This window comes from Phacochoerus africanus, chromosome 11, assembly GCF_016906955.1.
Source record: "Phacochoerus africanus isolate WHEZ1 chromosome 11, ROS_Pafr_v1, whole genome shotgun sequence".
Taxonomy (NCBI): Eukaryota; Metazoa; Chordata; class Mammalia; order Artiodactyla; family Suidae; genus Phacochoerus; species Phacochoerus africanus.
The window spans coordinates 112,405,238-112,422,682 of record NC_062554.1 but is presented as its reverse complement, the minus strand read 5'-3'; the positions used below and the strand labels follow the sequence as shown (position 1 = coordinate 112,422,682).

The 17,445-nt window shown below is 36.5% G+C and overlaps 1 protein-coding gene across 1 annotated transcript in view; it reads right to left on the bottom strand.

Annotated features, from left to right (window-relative positions):
- TPK1 (thiamin pyrophosphokinase 1) overlaps nt 1-17,445 on the bottom strand; it is a 380,863-nt gene that overhangs the window by 186,064 nt on the left and 177,354 nt on the right. The window contains exon 5 of the mRNA XM_047752062.1: nt 5,744-5,816. Coding sequence (XP_047608018.1) covers nt 5,744-5,816 — 73 coding nt within the window. The remainder of the gene's footprint in view (nt 1-5,743; nt 5,817-17,445) is intronic.

Here is a 17,445-nt window from a genome sequence, read left to right as displayed (position 1 = left end):
AGGAGGCTGAATGAGGCCTATTTCCTAAGAGCAAGAAATGGGAGACACAGAAAGGCTTTTGCGCCCAGGAGCCCCATAGGGCCCTGTCCAGTTTCACTTTTAGAGGTCATTCATGCAAATAACATTTTTTAAAAATTCATTATTACAAAGTATATGAGAAAGCCAGTGTTTTACAAAATGATTTAATCTTGTATGCTTTGGTACGACTTCCATTCAGCAAGCTAACAACTCAAAAATAATTTACATAGCTAGTTCATGAAAACATTATCACTTCATTATTTATAAAAACTTAAAAACTAAAAAAACACTACTAATAGCCAAGACTTAGCGATGACATCTCTAAGTAGTATACTTACCCATACCTCTTGCCTGCGCTATTTGAAAATCAATGTCTTCGTCTTTAAATTAGAACTGAGCCACAATCATTTTCTGCTTAACATCAGTAGTCAATTTAAGAAAAATCAGACTTTCTACTCAAATGTCAACCAAAAGCCCATTTCCCATTATTCTGACAGGGCAAAAAACATATTCAAACCCAAATCCTCAGTCTCCTAAAAGTAAAACACAGCCACTATGATGAGATGTAAAATTATGGGCAATTTTCTGTTATTGGATATAACATTTATAGCATCTCATAGTTCTCAAAAGCAACACAAGTTCTTCGATGTTCTGTCCTGGCTCACTTCCATGTTCTATGGCTTTTGTGTATGTTAATAATCTACAGTTTGTTTGGTCATTCTTGGTCTGGCCCAATGCTTGCCACTCCAGAATTGGGGATGAAAGGGAGAAACATAATTTAAATGTGAAGGGAGGGTGTTTGGTTATCACACTGACACTCTCACATTGCTGGTGATTCTGCCATTCATTCCCAGCAATGCTCAATACCTTATACAAGGAGTAACTACCTTGTCCAATGGATCGAAGATGTAATCTGCTGAAAAGTGGTAATAGCAAATAAGTCCAAGATTTAACAAAATTCTTTTCATTTTTCTTTTATTTTTTTATTTTTACTTTTTGTCTTTTTAGGGCCACACCCATGGCATAAGGAGGGTCCCAGGCTAGGGATCCATTCGGACCTGTAGCTGTCGTTCTATACCACAGCCACAGCAACGCCAGATCCGAGCCATGTCTGCGACCTACACCACAGCTCACAGCAACACCGGATCCTTAACGCACTGAGCCAGGCCAGGGTTCCAACCCTCAACCTCATGGTTCCTAGCTGGATTCATTTCTGCCATGCCATGACGGGAACTCGCCAAAATTCTTTTAAGAGAAAATATGGACATTGATCCAAGAGCTGTCTCTGACTAGCTTTACCATTTTCCTTACATCATTTAAGCTTTATGGGCCCCAGTTTCCACAACATAAACTTCGGCTAAATAGCATTGTTTAATTTTTATTATATTTTAAATATTTTACATTTTTATCATTATACTTACAACACATTGCTATCTTCTATCATATGCATCTTCATTAATGGTAAAATTTGTTTTTCTTTGACTTTTAAGGCATTAGTTAAATAGTGTAACTAGTTCCTTACCCTCCTAAGCAGTAAAGACACATGCTTTAAAACCCTTTTCCTATATCCAGTAAAATCCCCACAGACTATATAGCAATGAAAGAATATCAGAAGTTACATGAGATATTACAGTTTCATCAAAAGGTCTCAGGAAACTGAAACACATGTAGGCATGATTGATGGAATAATTAAAAGGACTGAAATAGGTGATTTTAGCCTTGGATTAAGGAAGCACTGACTGACTCAGAAAGTAAAAAATATAAAATAAAACATCAAGGGGAAAATCTTTGAGAGACATTCCTCATTCTGAGTTAATATTAGTGAACCAGGCAGAGAAGAACTAAGACAAATGGGCAAAGGGGGAATCACCGATTTTACAGCTATCTAAAAAAAAGAGGCTTTATGGACTAAATTAAGAATGGCACACCATATGATTCAGGGAAATAGCATTGTACATCGGTATATATCATCAGTTGGATCATCAGTATGTATAATCAATGTTTATTGTATCTATATGTTTAATATCAAAAGTAGGTTACATGGAGCTTCGGCATGCATGGGAAAACACAAATCACTACATGTTAACTAATATAAGATATAAATTATATAGCTTGGTTCTTACCCTGTGGACCACATGGAATTAAGTGGTAGAGCAGAGGTTGTCCCCTTCCAGTACAAAATCCACACGAGTAAATATTTAAGGGCTATAAAGACTAATGATTAGGTGATTGGTATGGAATCGAAGCAGGTTATGCATAGAAAGACCTAATCAAAGAGAAACTGCTAATGGCCATTTCTGGTTTCTTCTTTCCTCTTACATATTACTACTTAAAGACCAAGAATGCATTCTGACCAAATTAAAACATCTTTCTCACTGCCTAACACTCAAGTTTTATCAGAACCAAGTCAGATGGTTTGGTGGCAAGTATCCACAAGGCTATCAATGCTGGCCACCTATATGTAGCCTGGTCCTATACTGTACCAAGGTTGGTCTGTGTGACTAATAACATGTGGAAGAAGATTCAGTAAGATGGTATATCAGTGACGAAATTAGATCATACAAAGGACCATTATTTCTGTCTGGAGCTGGCTCTCCTGCATGCATGTTTTCTTTCCTCTCTCTCTTTCCCTGGAAAGCAGGCTGCCATCCTGTGAACATCCCAATGGCAAGGAACTGATGCCTCCAACCAAAAGCTAGTGAGGGAGTTCCCGTCATAGCGCAGCAGAACTGAATCCGACTAGAAACCATGGGGTTGCAGGTTCGATCCCCGGCCTCTCTCAGTGGGTTAAGGATCCGGCGTTACCCGTGAGCTGTGGTATAGGTCGCAGACATGGCTCGGATCTGGCATTGCTGTGGCTCTGGTGTAGGCTGGCGGCTGTAGCTCCAATTAGACCCCTAGTCTGGGAACCTCCATATGCCGAAGGTGTAGCCCTAAAAAGACAAAAAATATTTTTTTTAATTTAAAAAATTCAAAAATTTTTTTTAAAAAAGCTAGTGAGAAGTAACAGCCAGTGAGACTGACCAACAACCACATAAGTAATCTTGAAAGAGATTTATGTAGCCCCCATGTAGCCCTGAGAAGAGAGAAAAAGCAGGCTGATGAGAAACCTTGGGTCAGAACCACCCAGTTAATTGACTCTCATATTCCTTACACAGATAGGTTGTGTGAGAATAGTTTGCTGCTTTAAGCTGCTAAATTTTAGGACAATTTGTTACATAGTAACAATGACCTAATACAAATGGCAAGAATTTCGGTATATTCTGTTTAAAAGCTGACAAATCCACTACTTTATATTTTAGAGGTTTTCACAAATTAAGCAGGCAAACCATTCTAAAGTTGTATAGAGTCATATAAACCTAGATTTTTCTTGTAAGTCCAAGATATATCTGTAGTGGGGAGCAAAGTCATATAAATAAATGTTGGCTATAAATCCACTTTATGATTTTAATAAAACTTAAGCATTTTAAATTTCCCCCTTATCTTACTTTTTTCAATACAGCCTCAGTTCCAGCTCAGGGAAGATGGGGAAAAAGTGTATTTGAAAGTGGAAATAACCTCCTTTCACTTGTAACAGAGCAACTTAAAAGACGGCTTAAATTGGAGATAATGGCTCATATGAATGGTATGTAACGCTGCATTAACTTGTTGTCATTACCATCACCATTAAAACTGCAGCCAAACATTCACCATGTGCTCTACAGGGGACATTATTTATACAAGACATCACCGGTGCCTTTTACAAACTGATCCAAAGAGTTCAAAAGTGGTGAGTTACATGAAAAAAACTGGATTTTTTTTTTTCAATTTAGAACTATGCAATGTAGAAATTAGACGATTCAGTTCATCCTACTTTAAAAACTAAACCTTAAGAAACATAAAATTAGCTTTTGAGGTTAAAATCAAAAGTGAATCAGGAAACGTAAGAGAAATTCATCAAAAAGTATTAACTCAAATTCTTCCTTTATCCCTGAGCCATTCAGAAACAAAAAGCTGGCTTCCCATTAGCTCCTGCTATTTCCTCACCCTCCATAAGAACTGTCAGACTGACACTCACAGTCCTGGCAAGCCAGCAGCATTCAAGAGAGGGGGAGAAAAGTCACATCTGGCCAGATCTTCAACTGGTTTCTGAGTCTGCTGTTGTCCCTGCCTCTCCAAATTATGATTAATATCTATGGATTTCTAAAACTCTGCATTGTAAGCAAAGCTGAGGGCTTTCCATCCCAACAAGGTTGAGGCATGGAGTTAATGAGAAGTGAGACTGGGGGGAATGAAGAGAAACATGCCAATGTTAAAGTAATTGAGCATGAATATCAAACACTGACTTGGGAACAGTCTTCCTTTGCTGATGGAAAGTCTGATCAGCTGCTGGGCAGATGGGATGTGCCCACATCTGCCTTCTCTGTTGGTCCTGGAATTTCCATCACAATAGCCTGCACTTTATAACCTCATTACCTTGTTTCCGCACCTAGATTCACCTTTTCCTTTTTTCTCTTTTCCCCTTCTTTCCTCCCTTGCCTCCTTCCCTCCCTCCTTCTTTCCTTCCTTCCTACGAAAGCTTTCCTCCTTCTTCTTTTTGAATTTATTCCATCCATCTCCAAGCCTTATAAAGAACTTAAAGTTTCTTTCAAAAACTGCTTTTCTTTAAAAAATGCATAATTTACTAGTGCCAGTTCAGAATAACACAGATGATGGTGTTGTGGCTAGAAAAATTGCTGAGCCTTTAATTTTCATTAAAAAAAAAAAAAAAAAAAAAAAACCCTGCTTTGGAGTTCTTTATTGTGGCTCAGCAGAAACAAACCCCGCTAGTATCCATAATGATGTAGGTTTGATACCTGGCTTCACATAGTGGGTTAGGGATTCTACGTTGCCTTGAGCTGTGGTATAGGGCAGCCGCTGCAGCTCTGATTAGACCCCTAACCTGGGAACCTTCACATGCAGGTGTGGCCCTAAACAGAAAAGAAAAAAAAAAAAAAAAAAAGCCCTGCTTTTAAAGCCAGTGAAAGCTTGATTGGTATATAATACACTCCTCTGTGTTTTCTATCCCTCTCAATTAGATCATTTCTATGTTCTTAAATAGCAAGTATCTCTGGAAGTTGGAGCAATAGTGACAAAATGAACACCTTAATAAGCTGCACATTATTATTAATTTTGAGTTGTAATGAATAGTGTTATTCGGAACAGACTAATAACAGTTTCAAGAAAACTAAATATTAAAGAGAAAAATGTAGTTCTAAAATTCTAGGAACACACATTTAGATATTTTTTTAAAAATTCATTTACAAAGATGTCTTCCATTGACCATGTAAAAACATGGACAAAATTTAAATGTACATCAATTGGGAACTGGTTAAGTAAAACACAGTAATTCATTAAGTGAAATTTAAAACGATGTGTGAAAAATACCTAATAACGAATGAGGATGCAGACAACAATAGTAATGTTTTTAATGAACCATAAAAGCTATCAACTCAATTAAAATGGACATGCTTAAAGGACTAAGCATTAATGTTTATCTGATGGTCATAGAATTTCTAAGATTGTGTTCCCACTTGTCATTTTCTAAATTTCCATTTGAACTCGTATTACAATTGCTAGTAAAAAACTTAAGGAACCAAGCAATGAGTTTCTAGATCCTTACACATTCACCAAGGGAATCAGAGAAGACAATAGGAAAAGCAATCACATGAGAAAGATCTTAAATGTGGACGTGCTAAGGGTTTACCTTAGTAGCGTAGTATTCTCTCACATCAGGCCTAATAGAATCAAAGTCGCCATTGACGAATTCAGGCAAAAAGCTGAAAGAAAGAGTTCCAACTAATTAAATGTATGTCGTTGCTAACCTTTACAACTATGATCATAAAGACCAGAGAGAGAGACAATATACTCAAAATGAAAAAGAGTCTATTTTTAGAGTGAATGTATATCATATCTTTCACACCTCGTTTTCACAGAGTATGACTGAGGGGAACTCCACATACCCAAATGATGTGTCAATTTAGTCTATCAGTCAATTTTTATCTTGCTTAAAAATACAGACAGAGATCAAAAATGAATTACTTTAAGAAAAAAACTCCCAGTTGAAAACCCATAACATAAAGACTCGATCTTTGCATAGCACATTCTATTAGTACATACAAATGCTGACATTTTACCCTCATCCCAGTTCAAAACTTTCAAGAGATTTGAACTGATGATGAGGATTAGGCCTTCTTTGTAGAGAAGGAGTCAGTGCAAAAACATTTTCCAAATATCCTATTGATGTATTTCTAGAAACAGGAGTCTTCTAGATAGGTCTGAAATAAGGTCAGGGCTACTAAATAGAGGGAAGGGATTCCTCAAAATGCACATTTATAATTGTATCACAGTTATCTTATTTCTCTTTCCTACCACTTATATTTTTCTCAGAACTCATTTCAGAAAACCACTCTTACTATATCTTCATAAGCCATGCTTTATTATTTTTACATAAACATCCATATGACCTGGTAGAATTTTTTCCCACTTAAAACACCTAACTGTGGAGAAGGAAAACTTCCCTGATTTCTCAGTGCCCAGCTTCCTGAGCCTCCTAAGTGTATATGACGTAAAGAAGGGAATATTTGCCTTCGTGTCTTCTGGAAATATTCTGCTCTTCATACACCAAGAAAATTAGATCTAGCTATTTACTCAGTTAATTTTTGGATTCAAAATCATAATGTAACTTCTCTACATCTTCACAAGAGGCCCAAATTGTTACATAAGGGACTAGGTTCTTAGTTAAAGGGAGACTGAATATTACTGCTGGGCACTGAATGTCAAAAGAGATAAAGCCACAAAACTTAGAGACATCTCTAGGTCCTAAAAGCCAAGACCCAAGGAGATAGCTGTCTGTTGGAGAGATCTGACTGATGTAACAATACGTTGGGGTTAAGATTCGGGCCCATAAAATTTCCAAAGAGACCATTTCAAGAGGAGAGAAGCACAGCTATCATCTCCCATTTAATAAATTAAGGGAAGGAGTTCCTTCCATGGCGCCTTGGGTTAAGAATCCAACCACAGTGGCTTGGGTCTCTGAGGAGCTGTGCCATGCACTGGTTAAAAGATCCATTGTGGGTTGCAGCTGCAGCTGGAATTCCATCCCTGGCCCAGGAACTTCCATATGTCTTGGGTGCAGCCATAAAAGTAAATAAATAAATATAATTTTTTTAAAAAATAAATGCATTAAGAGAAATATTCTATTTCCTTGACTTTCACCTGTGGAGTACGCAGTTACCACCACAGGATCAATGACCTATCTACTACATGAATCAAGGGATAAAATCCACAGCATAGGGGACAGAGATAATAAGGAATCTGACTCAGAACACCTGGTATACACATCCAGGATAAAATTAATAAAGAGGAATACTAAAAAACCCAATACTAACTTTCTTCTTTTGTACAGTTTTTTAAGTTCTTAACACAATCGAAAATATCACTTCTGATGTCAAATCTAACTGGTCTTTGTTGGATCAGCTCTCTGAGCTACACATCTTCTTAGGACTAAATGACTAAGGGAAGGTTCCACCAGAGAGTTCTGTATCATATAAACTGCATGGCTCTGTCTTTTCATTAAACAATAATAGTCATTTATTAAAATTTGCAATCGATTTCAGAAATATTCAATGAATATCAGTCGTGTGCAAAAAGCAACAGTTCTCTCAGAATAAGGCAGAATTAGGGAGTAAAATACCTAGGTTTTTAAATCACCTTGCCTTGTTTCAAATCTTCCTACAGATGTCTCTCCTCAAAATGTTCCTGCCAAAGTATCTATGACTTTAATTTCTTTCTTTATTTTTGGCCACGTCTGTGGCTTGCAGAAGTTCCTAGGCCAGAGATCAAACCTATGCCACAGCAGCAACCCAAGCCACAGCAGTGACAAGCTGGATCCTTATCCCACTGACCCACCAGGGAACTCCTCTTTGACTTCAATTTCATTTTATAACTATTTAGGTAATTACTATGTTATATCTTACTTAGGGCTTAGAATAAACTATTAGTTCGTATCTCTCAGATCTTTTTCTCCTGTTGCAAAAATGCATCCATTTTTAGTTTCTTTCAAATGCCTCCATTTACCACCATTCAACCATATGCAAATTAGAGGTAATATGGACCACAGAATATTTCTGCTCCTAGGTCTGAATGTTTAGGCAATTCATAGGTTGAAACCCTAAAACTTAAATTGATGTTATTAGGTGGTGATTTGCTCAAGAGGATGGAGCCCTTATGAATAGACTAATGCCCTTAAAAGAGAAACCCCAGCTCTCTTGCCCCTTCCATCCTAGGAGGACCCAGTGAGAAGACAGCCATCTAAAAAACAAGTAGAAAACCTCACTAGAAATGAATCTGCTGGCAGTCTGACCTTGAACTCCCCAGCTTCCAGAAGCAGGAGAAGTGAAGGTTGTTGATAAGCCATCCAGTCTATGGTATTCTGTTACACAACTTAAAGGGACTGAGACACTGCTTAAAAGGATAAAACCAATCATCCCTCCAATATCCCATTACCCTTTTTAAGAAGTGAGATCTGAAAAGTCAGGTGAATTTTGTCTGCATGGCCAGTACTTCATCCCTTTAAACTTAGGACTCCGGTTCTGCGTAGTCTGAAGCATGGGACTTCCTAACAAGACTAACTCTATTTGCCTCTACAAGTTTTAGCCTCTTGGATATCTAAAGTCAATTTGGCAGTATTCAATTACCATGCTGATTTTGACAATAAATAAAAATGATACATAAGTCAGTGGAACATCTATCCCCTTTGGATATATCATCCTACAGAGTATTAGAATTTTTCTTACCCTATGAATAATGAAGGAAATCAGTCATGGGGAGTTCCCATCATGGCACAGAGGAAACGAATCCAAGTAGGAACCATGAGGTTGTGGGTTTGATCCCTGGCCTCACTCAGTGGGTTAAGGATCTGGTGTTGCCGTGAGCTGTGGTGTAGGTTGCAGATGAAGCTCGATCCTGCATTGCTATGGCTGTGGCATAGGCCAGCAGCCCCTAGCCTGGGATCTCCATATGCTGTGGGTGTGGCCCTAAAAAGCAAAAATAAATAAATAAATAAATAAATAAAATAGTAAAATAAAATGAACGAGGATGTTTACTCCTAAGACAACTCACAGCAAAAATACACCTGGTATACATGCTGAGATGACTAAGGTAATTATAACTCTTCATGACATACAACACTAGCTTTTGAAACTTTCTGAAATGAGCTTTTGGATGTTGCAATTAAAAGTCCAGCTAACATTTTCTGAGCACCTATTGCCATGGCACCTGGCATTCTGAAAAGATACTTACTGGGAAGGTTACTTCACAGATGTAGAGAAATTACACGATGATATAAAAGTTTACACAGGAAGATTATTTTCAAAACTATTTAGGAACTGACTGCACAGAGCAACAAAGGAAGGGTCTATGGATTTATGTCATCAGGGATCACATTTCTGTCTACTGGTGACATCCATCACACCAGTGGACCTCTTCTGGGTACCCTCGATCTATTAACACTGACTTGTTAGTACCATACTGAAAAACACTGCATAAATGGCATAGACTCCTTTGCTATTTCCATTTTAGGTCTTACTGCACTTGCCATTCACCAATGACAAAATAAGAGATAAAAAAAAGAGTTGAGATCAGGAGTTTCCTTGTAGCACATTGGGTTTGGATGTGGCTTTGTCATTGCTGTGGCTTGGATTGCTGCTATGGTGTGGGTTTCATCCCTGGCCTGGGAATTTCCACATGCTGTAGGTGCGGCGCCCACCACCCCACCAAAAAAAAGTGTTGAGATTAATTAATGAGCTAAAGATTCATCACAGGTAGTAACTGAGAGGAAGGTTGACATATTTAGAAAATGCACTTAACCATGATGTATTAGAATAGAATTACTGTCTTTCCAAAGACATCTTCTGAGACAAGCGAAGAAGGATATCCCTCCTCACATCCTTCTTTGTCCCCAAAGAAGACACAGCCACCCCCTTACAACTTCTACAGAATGGACGTTCTTACTTTCCATGTCTTTTGAAGCAATTTCTATAAATGTCTTCTAGCTTCTACTAGATTCTAAGTTCTCTGGAGCAGGATCTCTGACTAATTTTGGTATTGACCAGAGCAACAAGTACACAGATGCCGATATTAATAAAACGAAAAGGTAGAGGATGAACCAGGGGGAGGGATAGGGGATGAAAGGAAGAGAAGAGTAACTAGGGAGGAAAAGGAGAAAAGGTAAGAAGGTCGGGGGAGGGGAGAAAGCAGAGTAGGAAAGAGAGGAAGGGTGAGTGGAGGGAATGGGAGGAGGGAGAGGAGGAGAAGGTGGAAAATGGTAAAAAGGGAAGAAAAAGGACAGAAGACGGAAGGAAAGGGAAGGAGAGGTGGAAAAGAAGAAAAGAACTTTCAATATGAACTTCCTATGAAGCCTGCTCCCTAATTCCTCACTTGTCCAAATTATTTAACTTTTCTGAGCCTCATTTCATCTTACATAAAATGAGGATAATTTGGAGTAATTGTGAGGATTAAGAGTTAAGATAAGTACTTAGAAAATGCCTGGCACATAGTAAGCAGGATTTAAGCTATTCAGTTAAAATATACGTTATTACTAGAAAAGCTAACTTGCCCAATGTTAGGCTAATAAGAGCTAGAACCAAATTTCAAACCCAGGCCACACAATCTTTATTCATTAACAACCATGCCTACAGCCTCCCATCCATATGCATTTATCAGATGGAACAAGAGTTTCTTATGGAGAAAGTTCTCTACACAACAGCTTGTGCCCCTGCTGATTTTATTAATTCATATTAATTTGGTCAACTTGTATATATTAGTGATCACTGAGGCAGAAGGAAAGAAGGATTGTGCTCCTTGCTAAAGAAGGAATAGGATTTTGATTATAGGAATGTGTTAGGAGGAGAAAATTTAAGAACACTCTTGGCTGTATGGCTCCAGATACAAGGAAAAACAGGTATCTAATCTAAAGACACAAGAATTAATCATTCAAAGATTTGGGCTAATTAATATTCTCTGCAAAAGTGCACAACTTTAATAGGCAAGAAAAAAACCCCAAAATCAGGTGATCTAAAATACAATAATATGTAAAAGCGGTACCACCTTTTGATTGTATTTATGGATATAATCAGTTCAACAGTCTTAGTAAGTCTCTAACAGAACAAAGGTATCAAAACATATTTAAATACATACAGCCCCTGACTTCCAATGGTTCAACTGTTTGGCTTTACAATGGTGTGGAAACAATAAGTATTTTGTAGAGATCATACTTCAAACTGTGAATGTTAATCTCTTCCCAGGCTAGTGACAGCACAATTCATCCTCTCTCAGAGATGCTGGGTAGTGAGCCACAGATCCCAGGCAGACAGGATCACAAGTCTACAGCCAACACACATACACCCATTCTCTCCCTAAACAACCATTCTGTTTTTCACTTTCAGTACGGTACTCAATAATTTATACGAGACATTCAACACTTTATTATAAAGTAGACTTTGTACTAGGTGATTTTGCCCAACTGCAGACTAATGTAAGTCTTCTGCACATTTTTATGGTAAGCTAGGCTACACTATGATGTTCAGCACAGGTGTATTAAATGCGCTTGCAACTTAATATTTTCAGCTTTCAATGTGTTTATTGGGATGTATCCCCATCTTAAGTCAAGGAAGATCTATATTTCTGTAACTGTGGATAAGAAAGACATTCTTAGGAAAGACAGAACACAGACTATGAAAAAGAAGTCACATTGTATAAAAAATACAACGTGATTATAAAGAATATATTTACCAACTAGTATAAGTTTACTTAATTTTCATAATAATTCTGTAAGGTTCATTTTTATCATCTTAATTTTGTGGTAGAAAACCAAGACTGAGAGGTGTGTAGAGAGAGATGACAACTGCACAGGGGCCACACAGATTCAAAATGCTCTTCTTCCTCCTTCTCCGTTTCTGAGTTGAAGGATTACCTTGCCTGGAATAGGGAAACTTTCCTGCTACACTTCCATCACAAGACATAATTTTACTTCTCTCAAAATCTTGGCTTTTATTTGAAATCTGTCCTATTTGTATGTCCAACCAGAGCTGCACAGTAATCGAGCAGCAGTGTGAGTACCAACTGCACAGCAGTGTGTGTTACTCCCTACCATAAGCTATCAATCCCTAGGTATGCTCTGCTTATGCTTTGGGGTTTATGATTTATTTTAATGAACAGAGAAGTGGTAAGGAGAGGTACAATTATGAAATCATATGAGGCTTGCTGAAAGCATATTTCATTCTAGGCAGCAAACAAACAAATGAATATTCACTTCTATAACCCAGTGCTCTACCTCAAAATAAAGGATGTAAATTTTATGGATTGGTTAAAAAATTAAAATATGTCAACAGCTCCTATTGTCCATACCGTGGGAATTAACCTCTCACTGTAGCCACTTAGAAAATCACACAAAATATGTGAAACAGTTGTATTCAGCTAGTGGAAAACAAGCAGCTCAGGACAGTGATTCTCAAAAAAAGGGATAAAAATAAGATAAGCCCTAACTGCTTTCTCCCTAGAGGCAGCTTTTGGCTTAGAGCACAATGAAGGAAAACTCAGAGACCCATGGCCTCCTAAATTACAGAAACCAAGATTAAATTTAAGGACAGCTGAAGAGCTAGAAAATGTAGAAAATGGAACTGTAGAGAGAAAGAGAGCTCTAGAAAGCCTCAGAAAGGCTCCCTTCACTATCTGGATGCATACTTACCTGCTCCAATATGAGAAGGCCAATGGGGGTGAAACAAACAAACAAAGAAAATACCACAAAGCAATGGACCCATCAATCCCTAGAGATAAAATATGGCTGGATATCATCCACATTCCAGTCATAAAAGGTACAGAGACCTAGTAATAAACCAATCATTAAATGGAGTTTCACCTTAATAGCGAGGGTAAATTAGTCTCAAAAGTTACTCTGGACCCACTACATGAAAGTTTAAAAATAAAGCTTCAAAAGTATGAAATCATTGTAAGTTACTTGATCAAATTTCAGAACAAAATTCAACACTCTTAAAGGTATACAACAAATCCAGGAACAAATAATGCAAAATTCAAAATGTTTAGCAGGAAATCAAAAAATTAAGCCAGCAAAGATTAAAAATTTAACTCATTGCAGCAACATGGATGGACCTAGAAATTATCATGCTAAGTGAAGTCAATCAGACAGCGAGACACCAACATCATATGCTATCATTTATGTGTGGAATCTAAAAATAGGACACAATGAACTACTTTGCAGAATAGATACTGACTGACTCACAGACTTTGAAAAACTTATGGTTTCCAAATGAGACAGGTTGGGGAAGTGTGGGGATACACTGGGGGCTTGGGATGGAAATGCTATAAAATTGGGTTGTGATTATTTTTGTACAACCGTAAGTGTAATAAAATTCATTAATTAAAAAAATAAAAAATAAATAAAAATTTGACTCATAACCAGACACAGAATTGATAAAGATGACAGTGTTACCAGACAAGGATACTAACTAACTATTACAAACATGTTTCATACGCTGAAGAAGGTAGAGGCACACATGAACACAATGAAAGGAAAATGGAAGATGGCACATGGAACTTTAAGAAAGAAAAAACACAATACCTGGAATGAAAAATATACTGGATTGTACTAACAGCAGATTAACCACACAAAATTACAGCTAATAAGCCAATAATGGAGATAGTGTGGAATCATAAAAAAATACTCAATTTATTAAAAAAAAAGGAAGAGGAAAAAAAGAATATTAAGAACAGTGAGGGAAAAAACTATAATGGAACCATACTAATAATGCATTAAATATAAATAGTGTAAATACTCCAATTGAAAGACACTGATTTAGTATTAGATGAAAAAACAAGACACCGTGTCTATTAAAAAATTCACACTGAATATAAAGGTATGGATGGATTTAAGGTAAAACTATGGAAAAAGATATACCATGCAAATGCTAATCCAAAGTAAGTAGGAGTAAATTTATTATTATAAGCCAATGTAGACATCAAAACAAGGAATATAAAGAGAGAAAAGAGGAATCAGATTCATAATGTTAAAGGGATAAATTTATCAATACAATTAGTCACTTAGTATGAGACTACTAAAAATAAGCTCCAAATATTCAAAAGAAAATTGAAAAAGATAAATCCACTGTTACCATTTTCAACAATCATCTCTTAGAAACTGATAAAACAACCAATACAAAAAGAATAGTAAGAATACATTCCTATCTTATTCTTTCAATGCTATTGTGAGTAGCACTGATTTCATAATTTCATTTTCAAACTGTTCACTGCAAGTGCATAAATTCAACTGACTTTTACATATGGATCTTGTACCCTGCAACCATGCTAAACTTGTTAGTTCTGATCTTTTTTTTTCTTTTTCTTCTTTTTAGGGCTGCATCTGTGGCATATGGAAGTCACCAGGCTAGGAGTCTAATCAGAGCTGTAGCTGTCAGCCAAAGTCACATCTGGACTTTTAACCCACTGAGCGAGGCCAGGGTTTGAACCTGCAATCCTCATGGATACTAATCACGTGCTTAACCTGCTGAGCCACGACAGGAATTCCCAGTTCTAATCATTTTTTGGGTGGTATTCTTAGAATTTTCTATATATAAGATGATGTCATTTATAAATAACGATGGCTTTGTCTTTTCTGATTTGGTTGCCTTCGTTTCTTTTTCTTGCCTAATTGCTACAACTAGAATCTTCAGGACAATGTTGGATAAAAGTACAAGAGTAGATTATCTTTACTTCATTCCTAATATTATGATCTATCACCTTTAAGTGTGATGATAGCTCTGGAGTTTTTGAAAATATTGCTTATTTCAGGAAACTCCCTCTATTCCTAGTTTGTTGAGTGCTTTTATCATGAGGTGTACTGAATTTTGTAAACACTTTTCCTGTGTCTATTGAGATGATCATGTAATTTTTGTTTTTCATTCCACTGAAATGATGTTTTACACTAAATGACTTTCAGAAACTGAACCACCCCTTCTGGGACAAATCCTATTTGATCATATATATAATGCTTTTATATGTTGCTACATTCAGTTTGCTAGTATTTTGTTAAAGATTTTTACAGCCATATTCAAAAGAAATATAGGTCTATGGTTTTCATTCCTTGTATTATCTTTGTCTAGTTTTGTATCAGGGTAATATCAGCCTCATAAAATTGATGGAGAATGGTCTCTTTTTTATTTTATTTGAAAGACTAAAAAAATACTATTAATTCTTCTTTGAATGTTTTGTAGAATTCAATGGGGAAGCATCTGCACCAAGATGTTTTTCTGGGGTAGTTATTTTCATTACTAATTCAATCCCTCATTACTTTAGGTCTATTTGGATCGTCTACTTCTTCTGAATCAGTTTCAGGATTTTGTATCTTTTTAGAAATTTGTCTAGAAACCTGACATTGTGAAGATGGCAATACCACCTGTCAACAGGTTCAAATCATCAACAGATTTAACATAGTCTTTATCAGAATCCAGCTGACTTTTGTTTTTCGGGGTTTTTTTTAATTTGTTTTAATTATAGTTGATTCACAATGTTCTGTTAATTTCTGCTTTATAGCAAAGTGACCTAGTAATATGTATATATACATTATTTTTCTCATATTATATTGGATATACTTTCCTATGCTATACAGCAGGACTTCATTGCTTATACATTCCAAATGCAATAGTCTGCATCTCAGGTGACTTTTGGTAGAAACAAAGTAAATTTTAAAATTTATATGGAATTACAAAAGACCTCAAATAGCCAAGTTAATAAAGAAGAACAAAGGAAGAAGACTCCCATTTCTCAATTTCAATAAACAAGATAACACAGTAATGACACAAACTGACATACCCATCAATGCAATATAACTCAGAATCCACAAATAAACCCATATTTATAAGCTCAACTAATTTTCAATAAGGGTACCAAGGCCCTTCATGGGGCAAGAACTATCTTTTCAACCAAAAAGTTTCCAACAAATGGCTAGAAAGACTGGATAGTCACATGAAAAGAATGATGTTAGACATATACTTCACACTATATCAAAAACCAACTAAAAATGGATTAGTATAAGAGCTAAAGAAACAAAACTTTTGAAGGAAACACAGAGGTAAAACCCTATGATCTTGGATTTGGCAAAGGTTTCTTAGATAAGACAACAAAAGAGTAACGAAAGAGGAAAAAAATGAATTGGACTTGAACAGAAGTAAAAACTTTTGTGGTTCAAAAGATACCATCAAGAAAGTGAAAAGACAGCCTAAAAAAAATAAGAGAAAGGATTTTAAGTCATATATTGATAAGGGACTTGTATCTGGAATATATGAAGAACTCCTACAATTTAACAATAAAAAGAAGACTCAATCAGGAGTTCTCTTGTGGCACAGCAGGTTAAGGATCTGGAGGTGTCACTGCAGAGGCTTGCGTAGCTGCTGTGGCATGGTTTAATCCCTGGCCCAGGAATTTCCATATGCCAAGGGAATGGCCAGGAAAAAAAAAAAGAAAAGAAGAAGAAGAGGAATATTTAATTAGTAAATGGGCAAAGGATCTGAAGAGAGGATAAAGTCTCTTTCTGGCAGTAAATGACTAAACACAAGAGTTACCATTTAACAAGTAATACCATTTCCAGGTATCTACTCAAGAGATACAAAGACATATATGCAGACTAAAGCTTGTTCAGTAATGTTAATAGCAACACCATTCTTAACAATTCAAAAGGTGGAAACAACCCAAACATCCATCAATGATGAAAGGATAAACAAAATGAGATACAGCCATAAAGTGGAAAATAATTTGTTCATAAAAAGTTATGAAGTACTGACACATCTTCAATTTGTATGAGCTCTCCAAACCTGCTATGTGAAAAAAGTCAGTCTGGATTCCACATAAAATTTATTCATATGAAAAAGTCCAAAATAAGAAAATCTATGAAGACAAAAAGTAGATTAGTGGTTGCTAGGGCTGGGGGAGCATGCAGGATGAGAGTTAACGGTACAGAGTTTCTGAGATGATGAAAATGTTCTAAGGTTGACTCACGATGACTATACATATCTGTGAATACGATAAAAACGACTGGAATGTGGGTGATTTGTATGGAATGTGACTTAGAAAACAACAAGAATATAAGAAACACTATCAGACAACTTTCATTGCTCCTCACTTTCCTGGGCTTCGCAGACATTGCATTTTTTACAATCTGAATATCTGCAGCAACTCTGTGTAGAGTAAGTCTATTAGTGCCATTTTTCCAATAGCACTTGCTCATTTCCTGGCTCTGTGCACATTTGGGTAATTCTCTAAATATTTTAAACATTTCCACTATTATTACATTAGTTATGGTGATCTGCAATAACGGATCTTTGATGTTACTATTGTAAT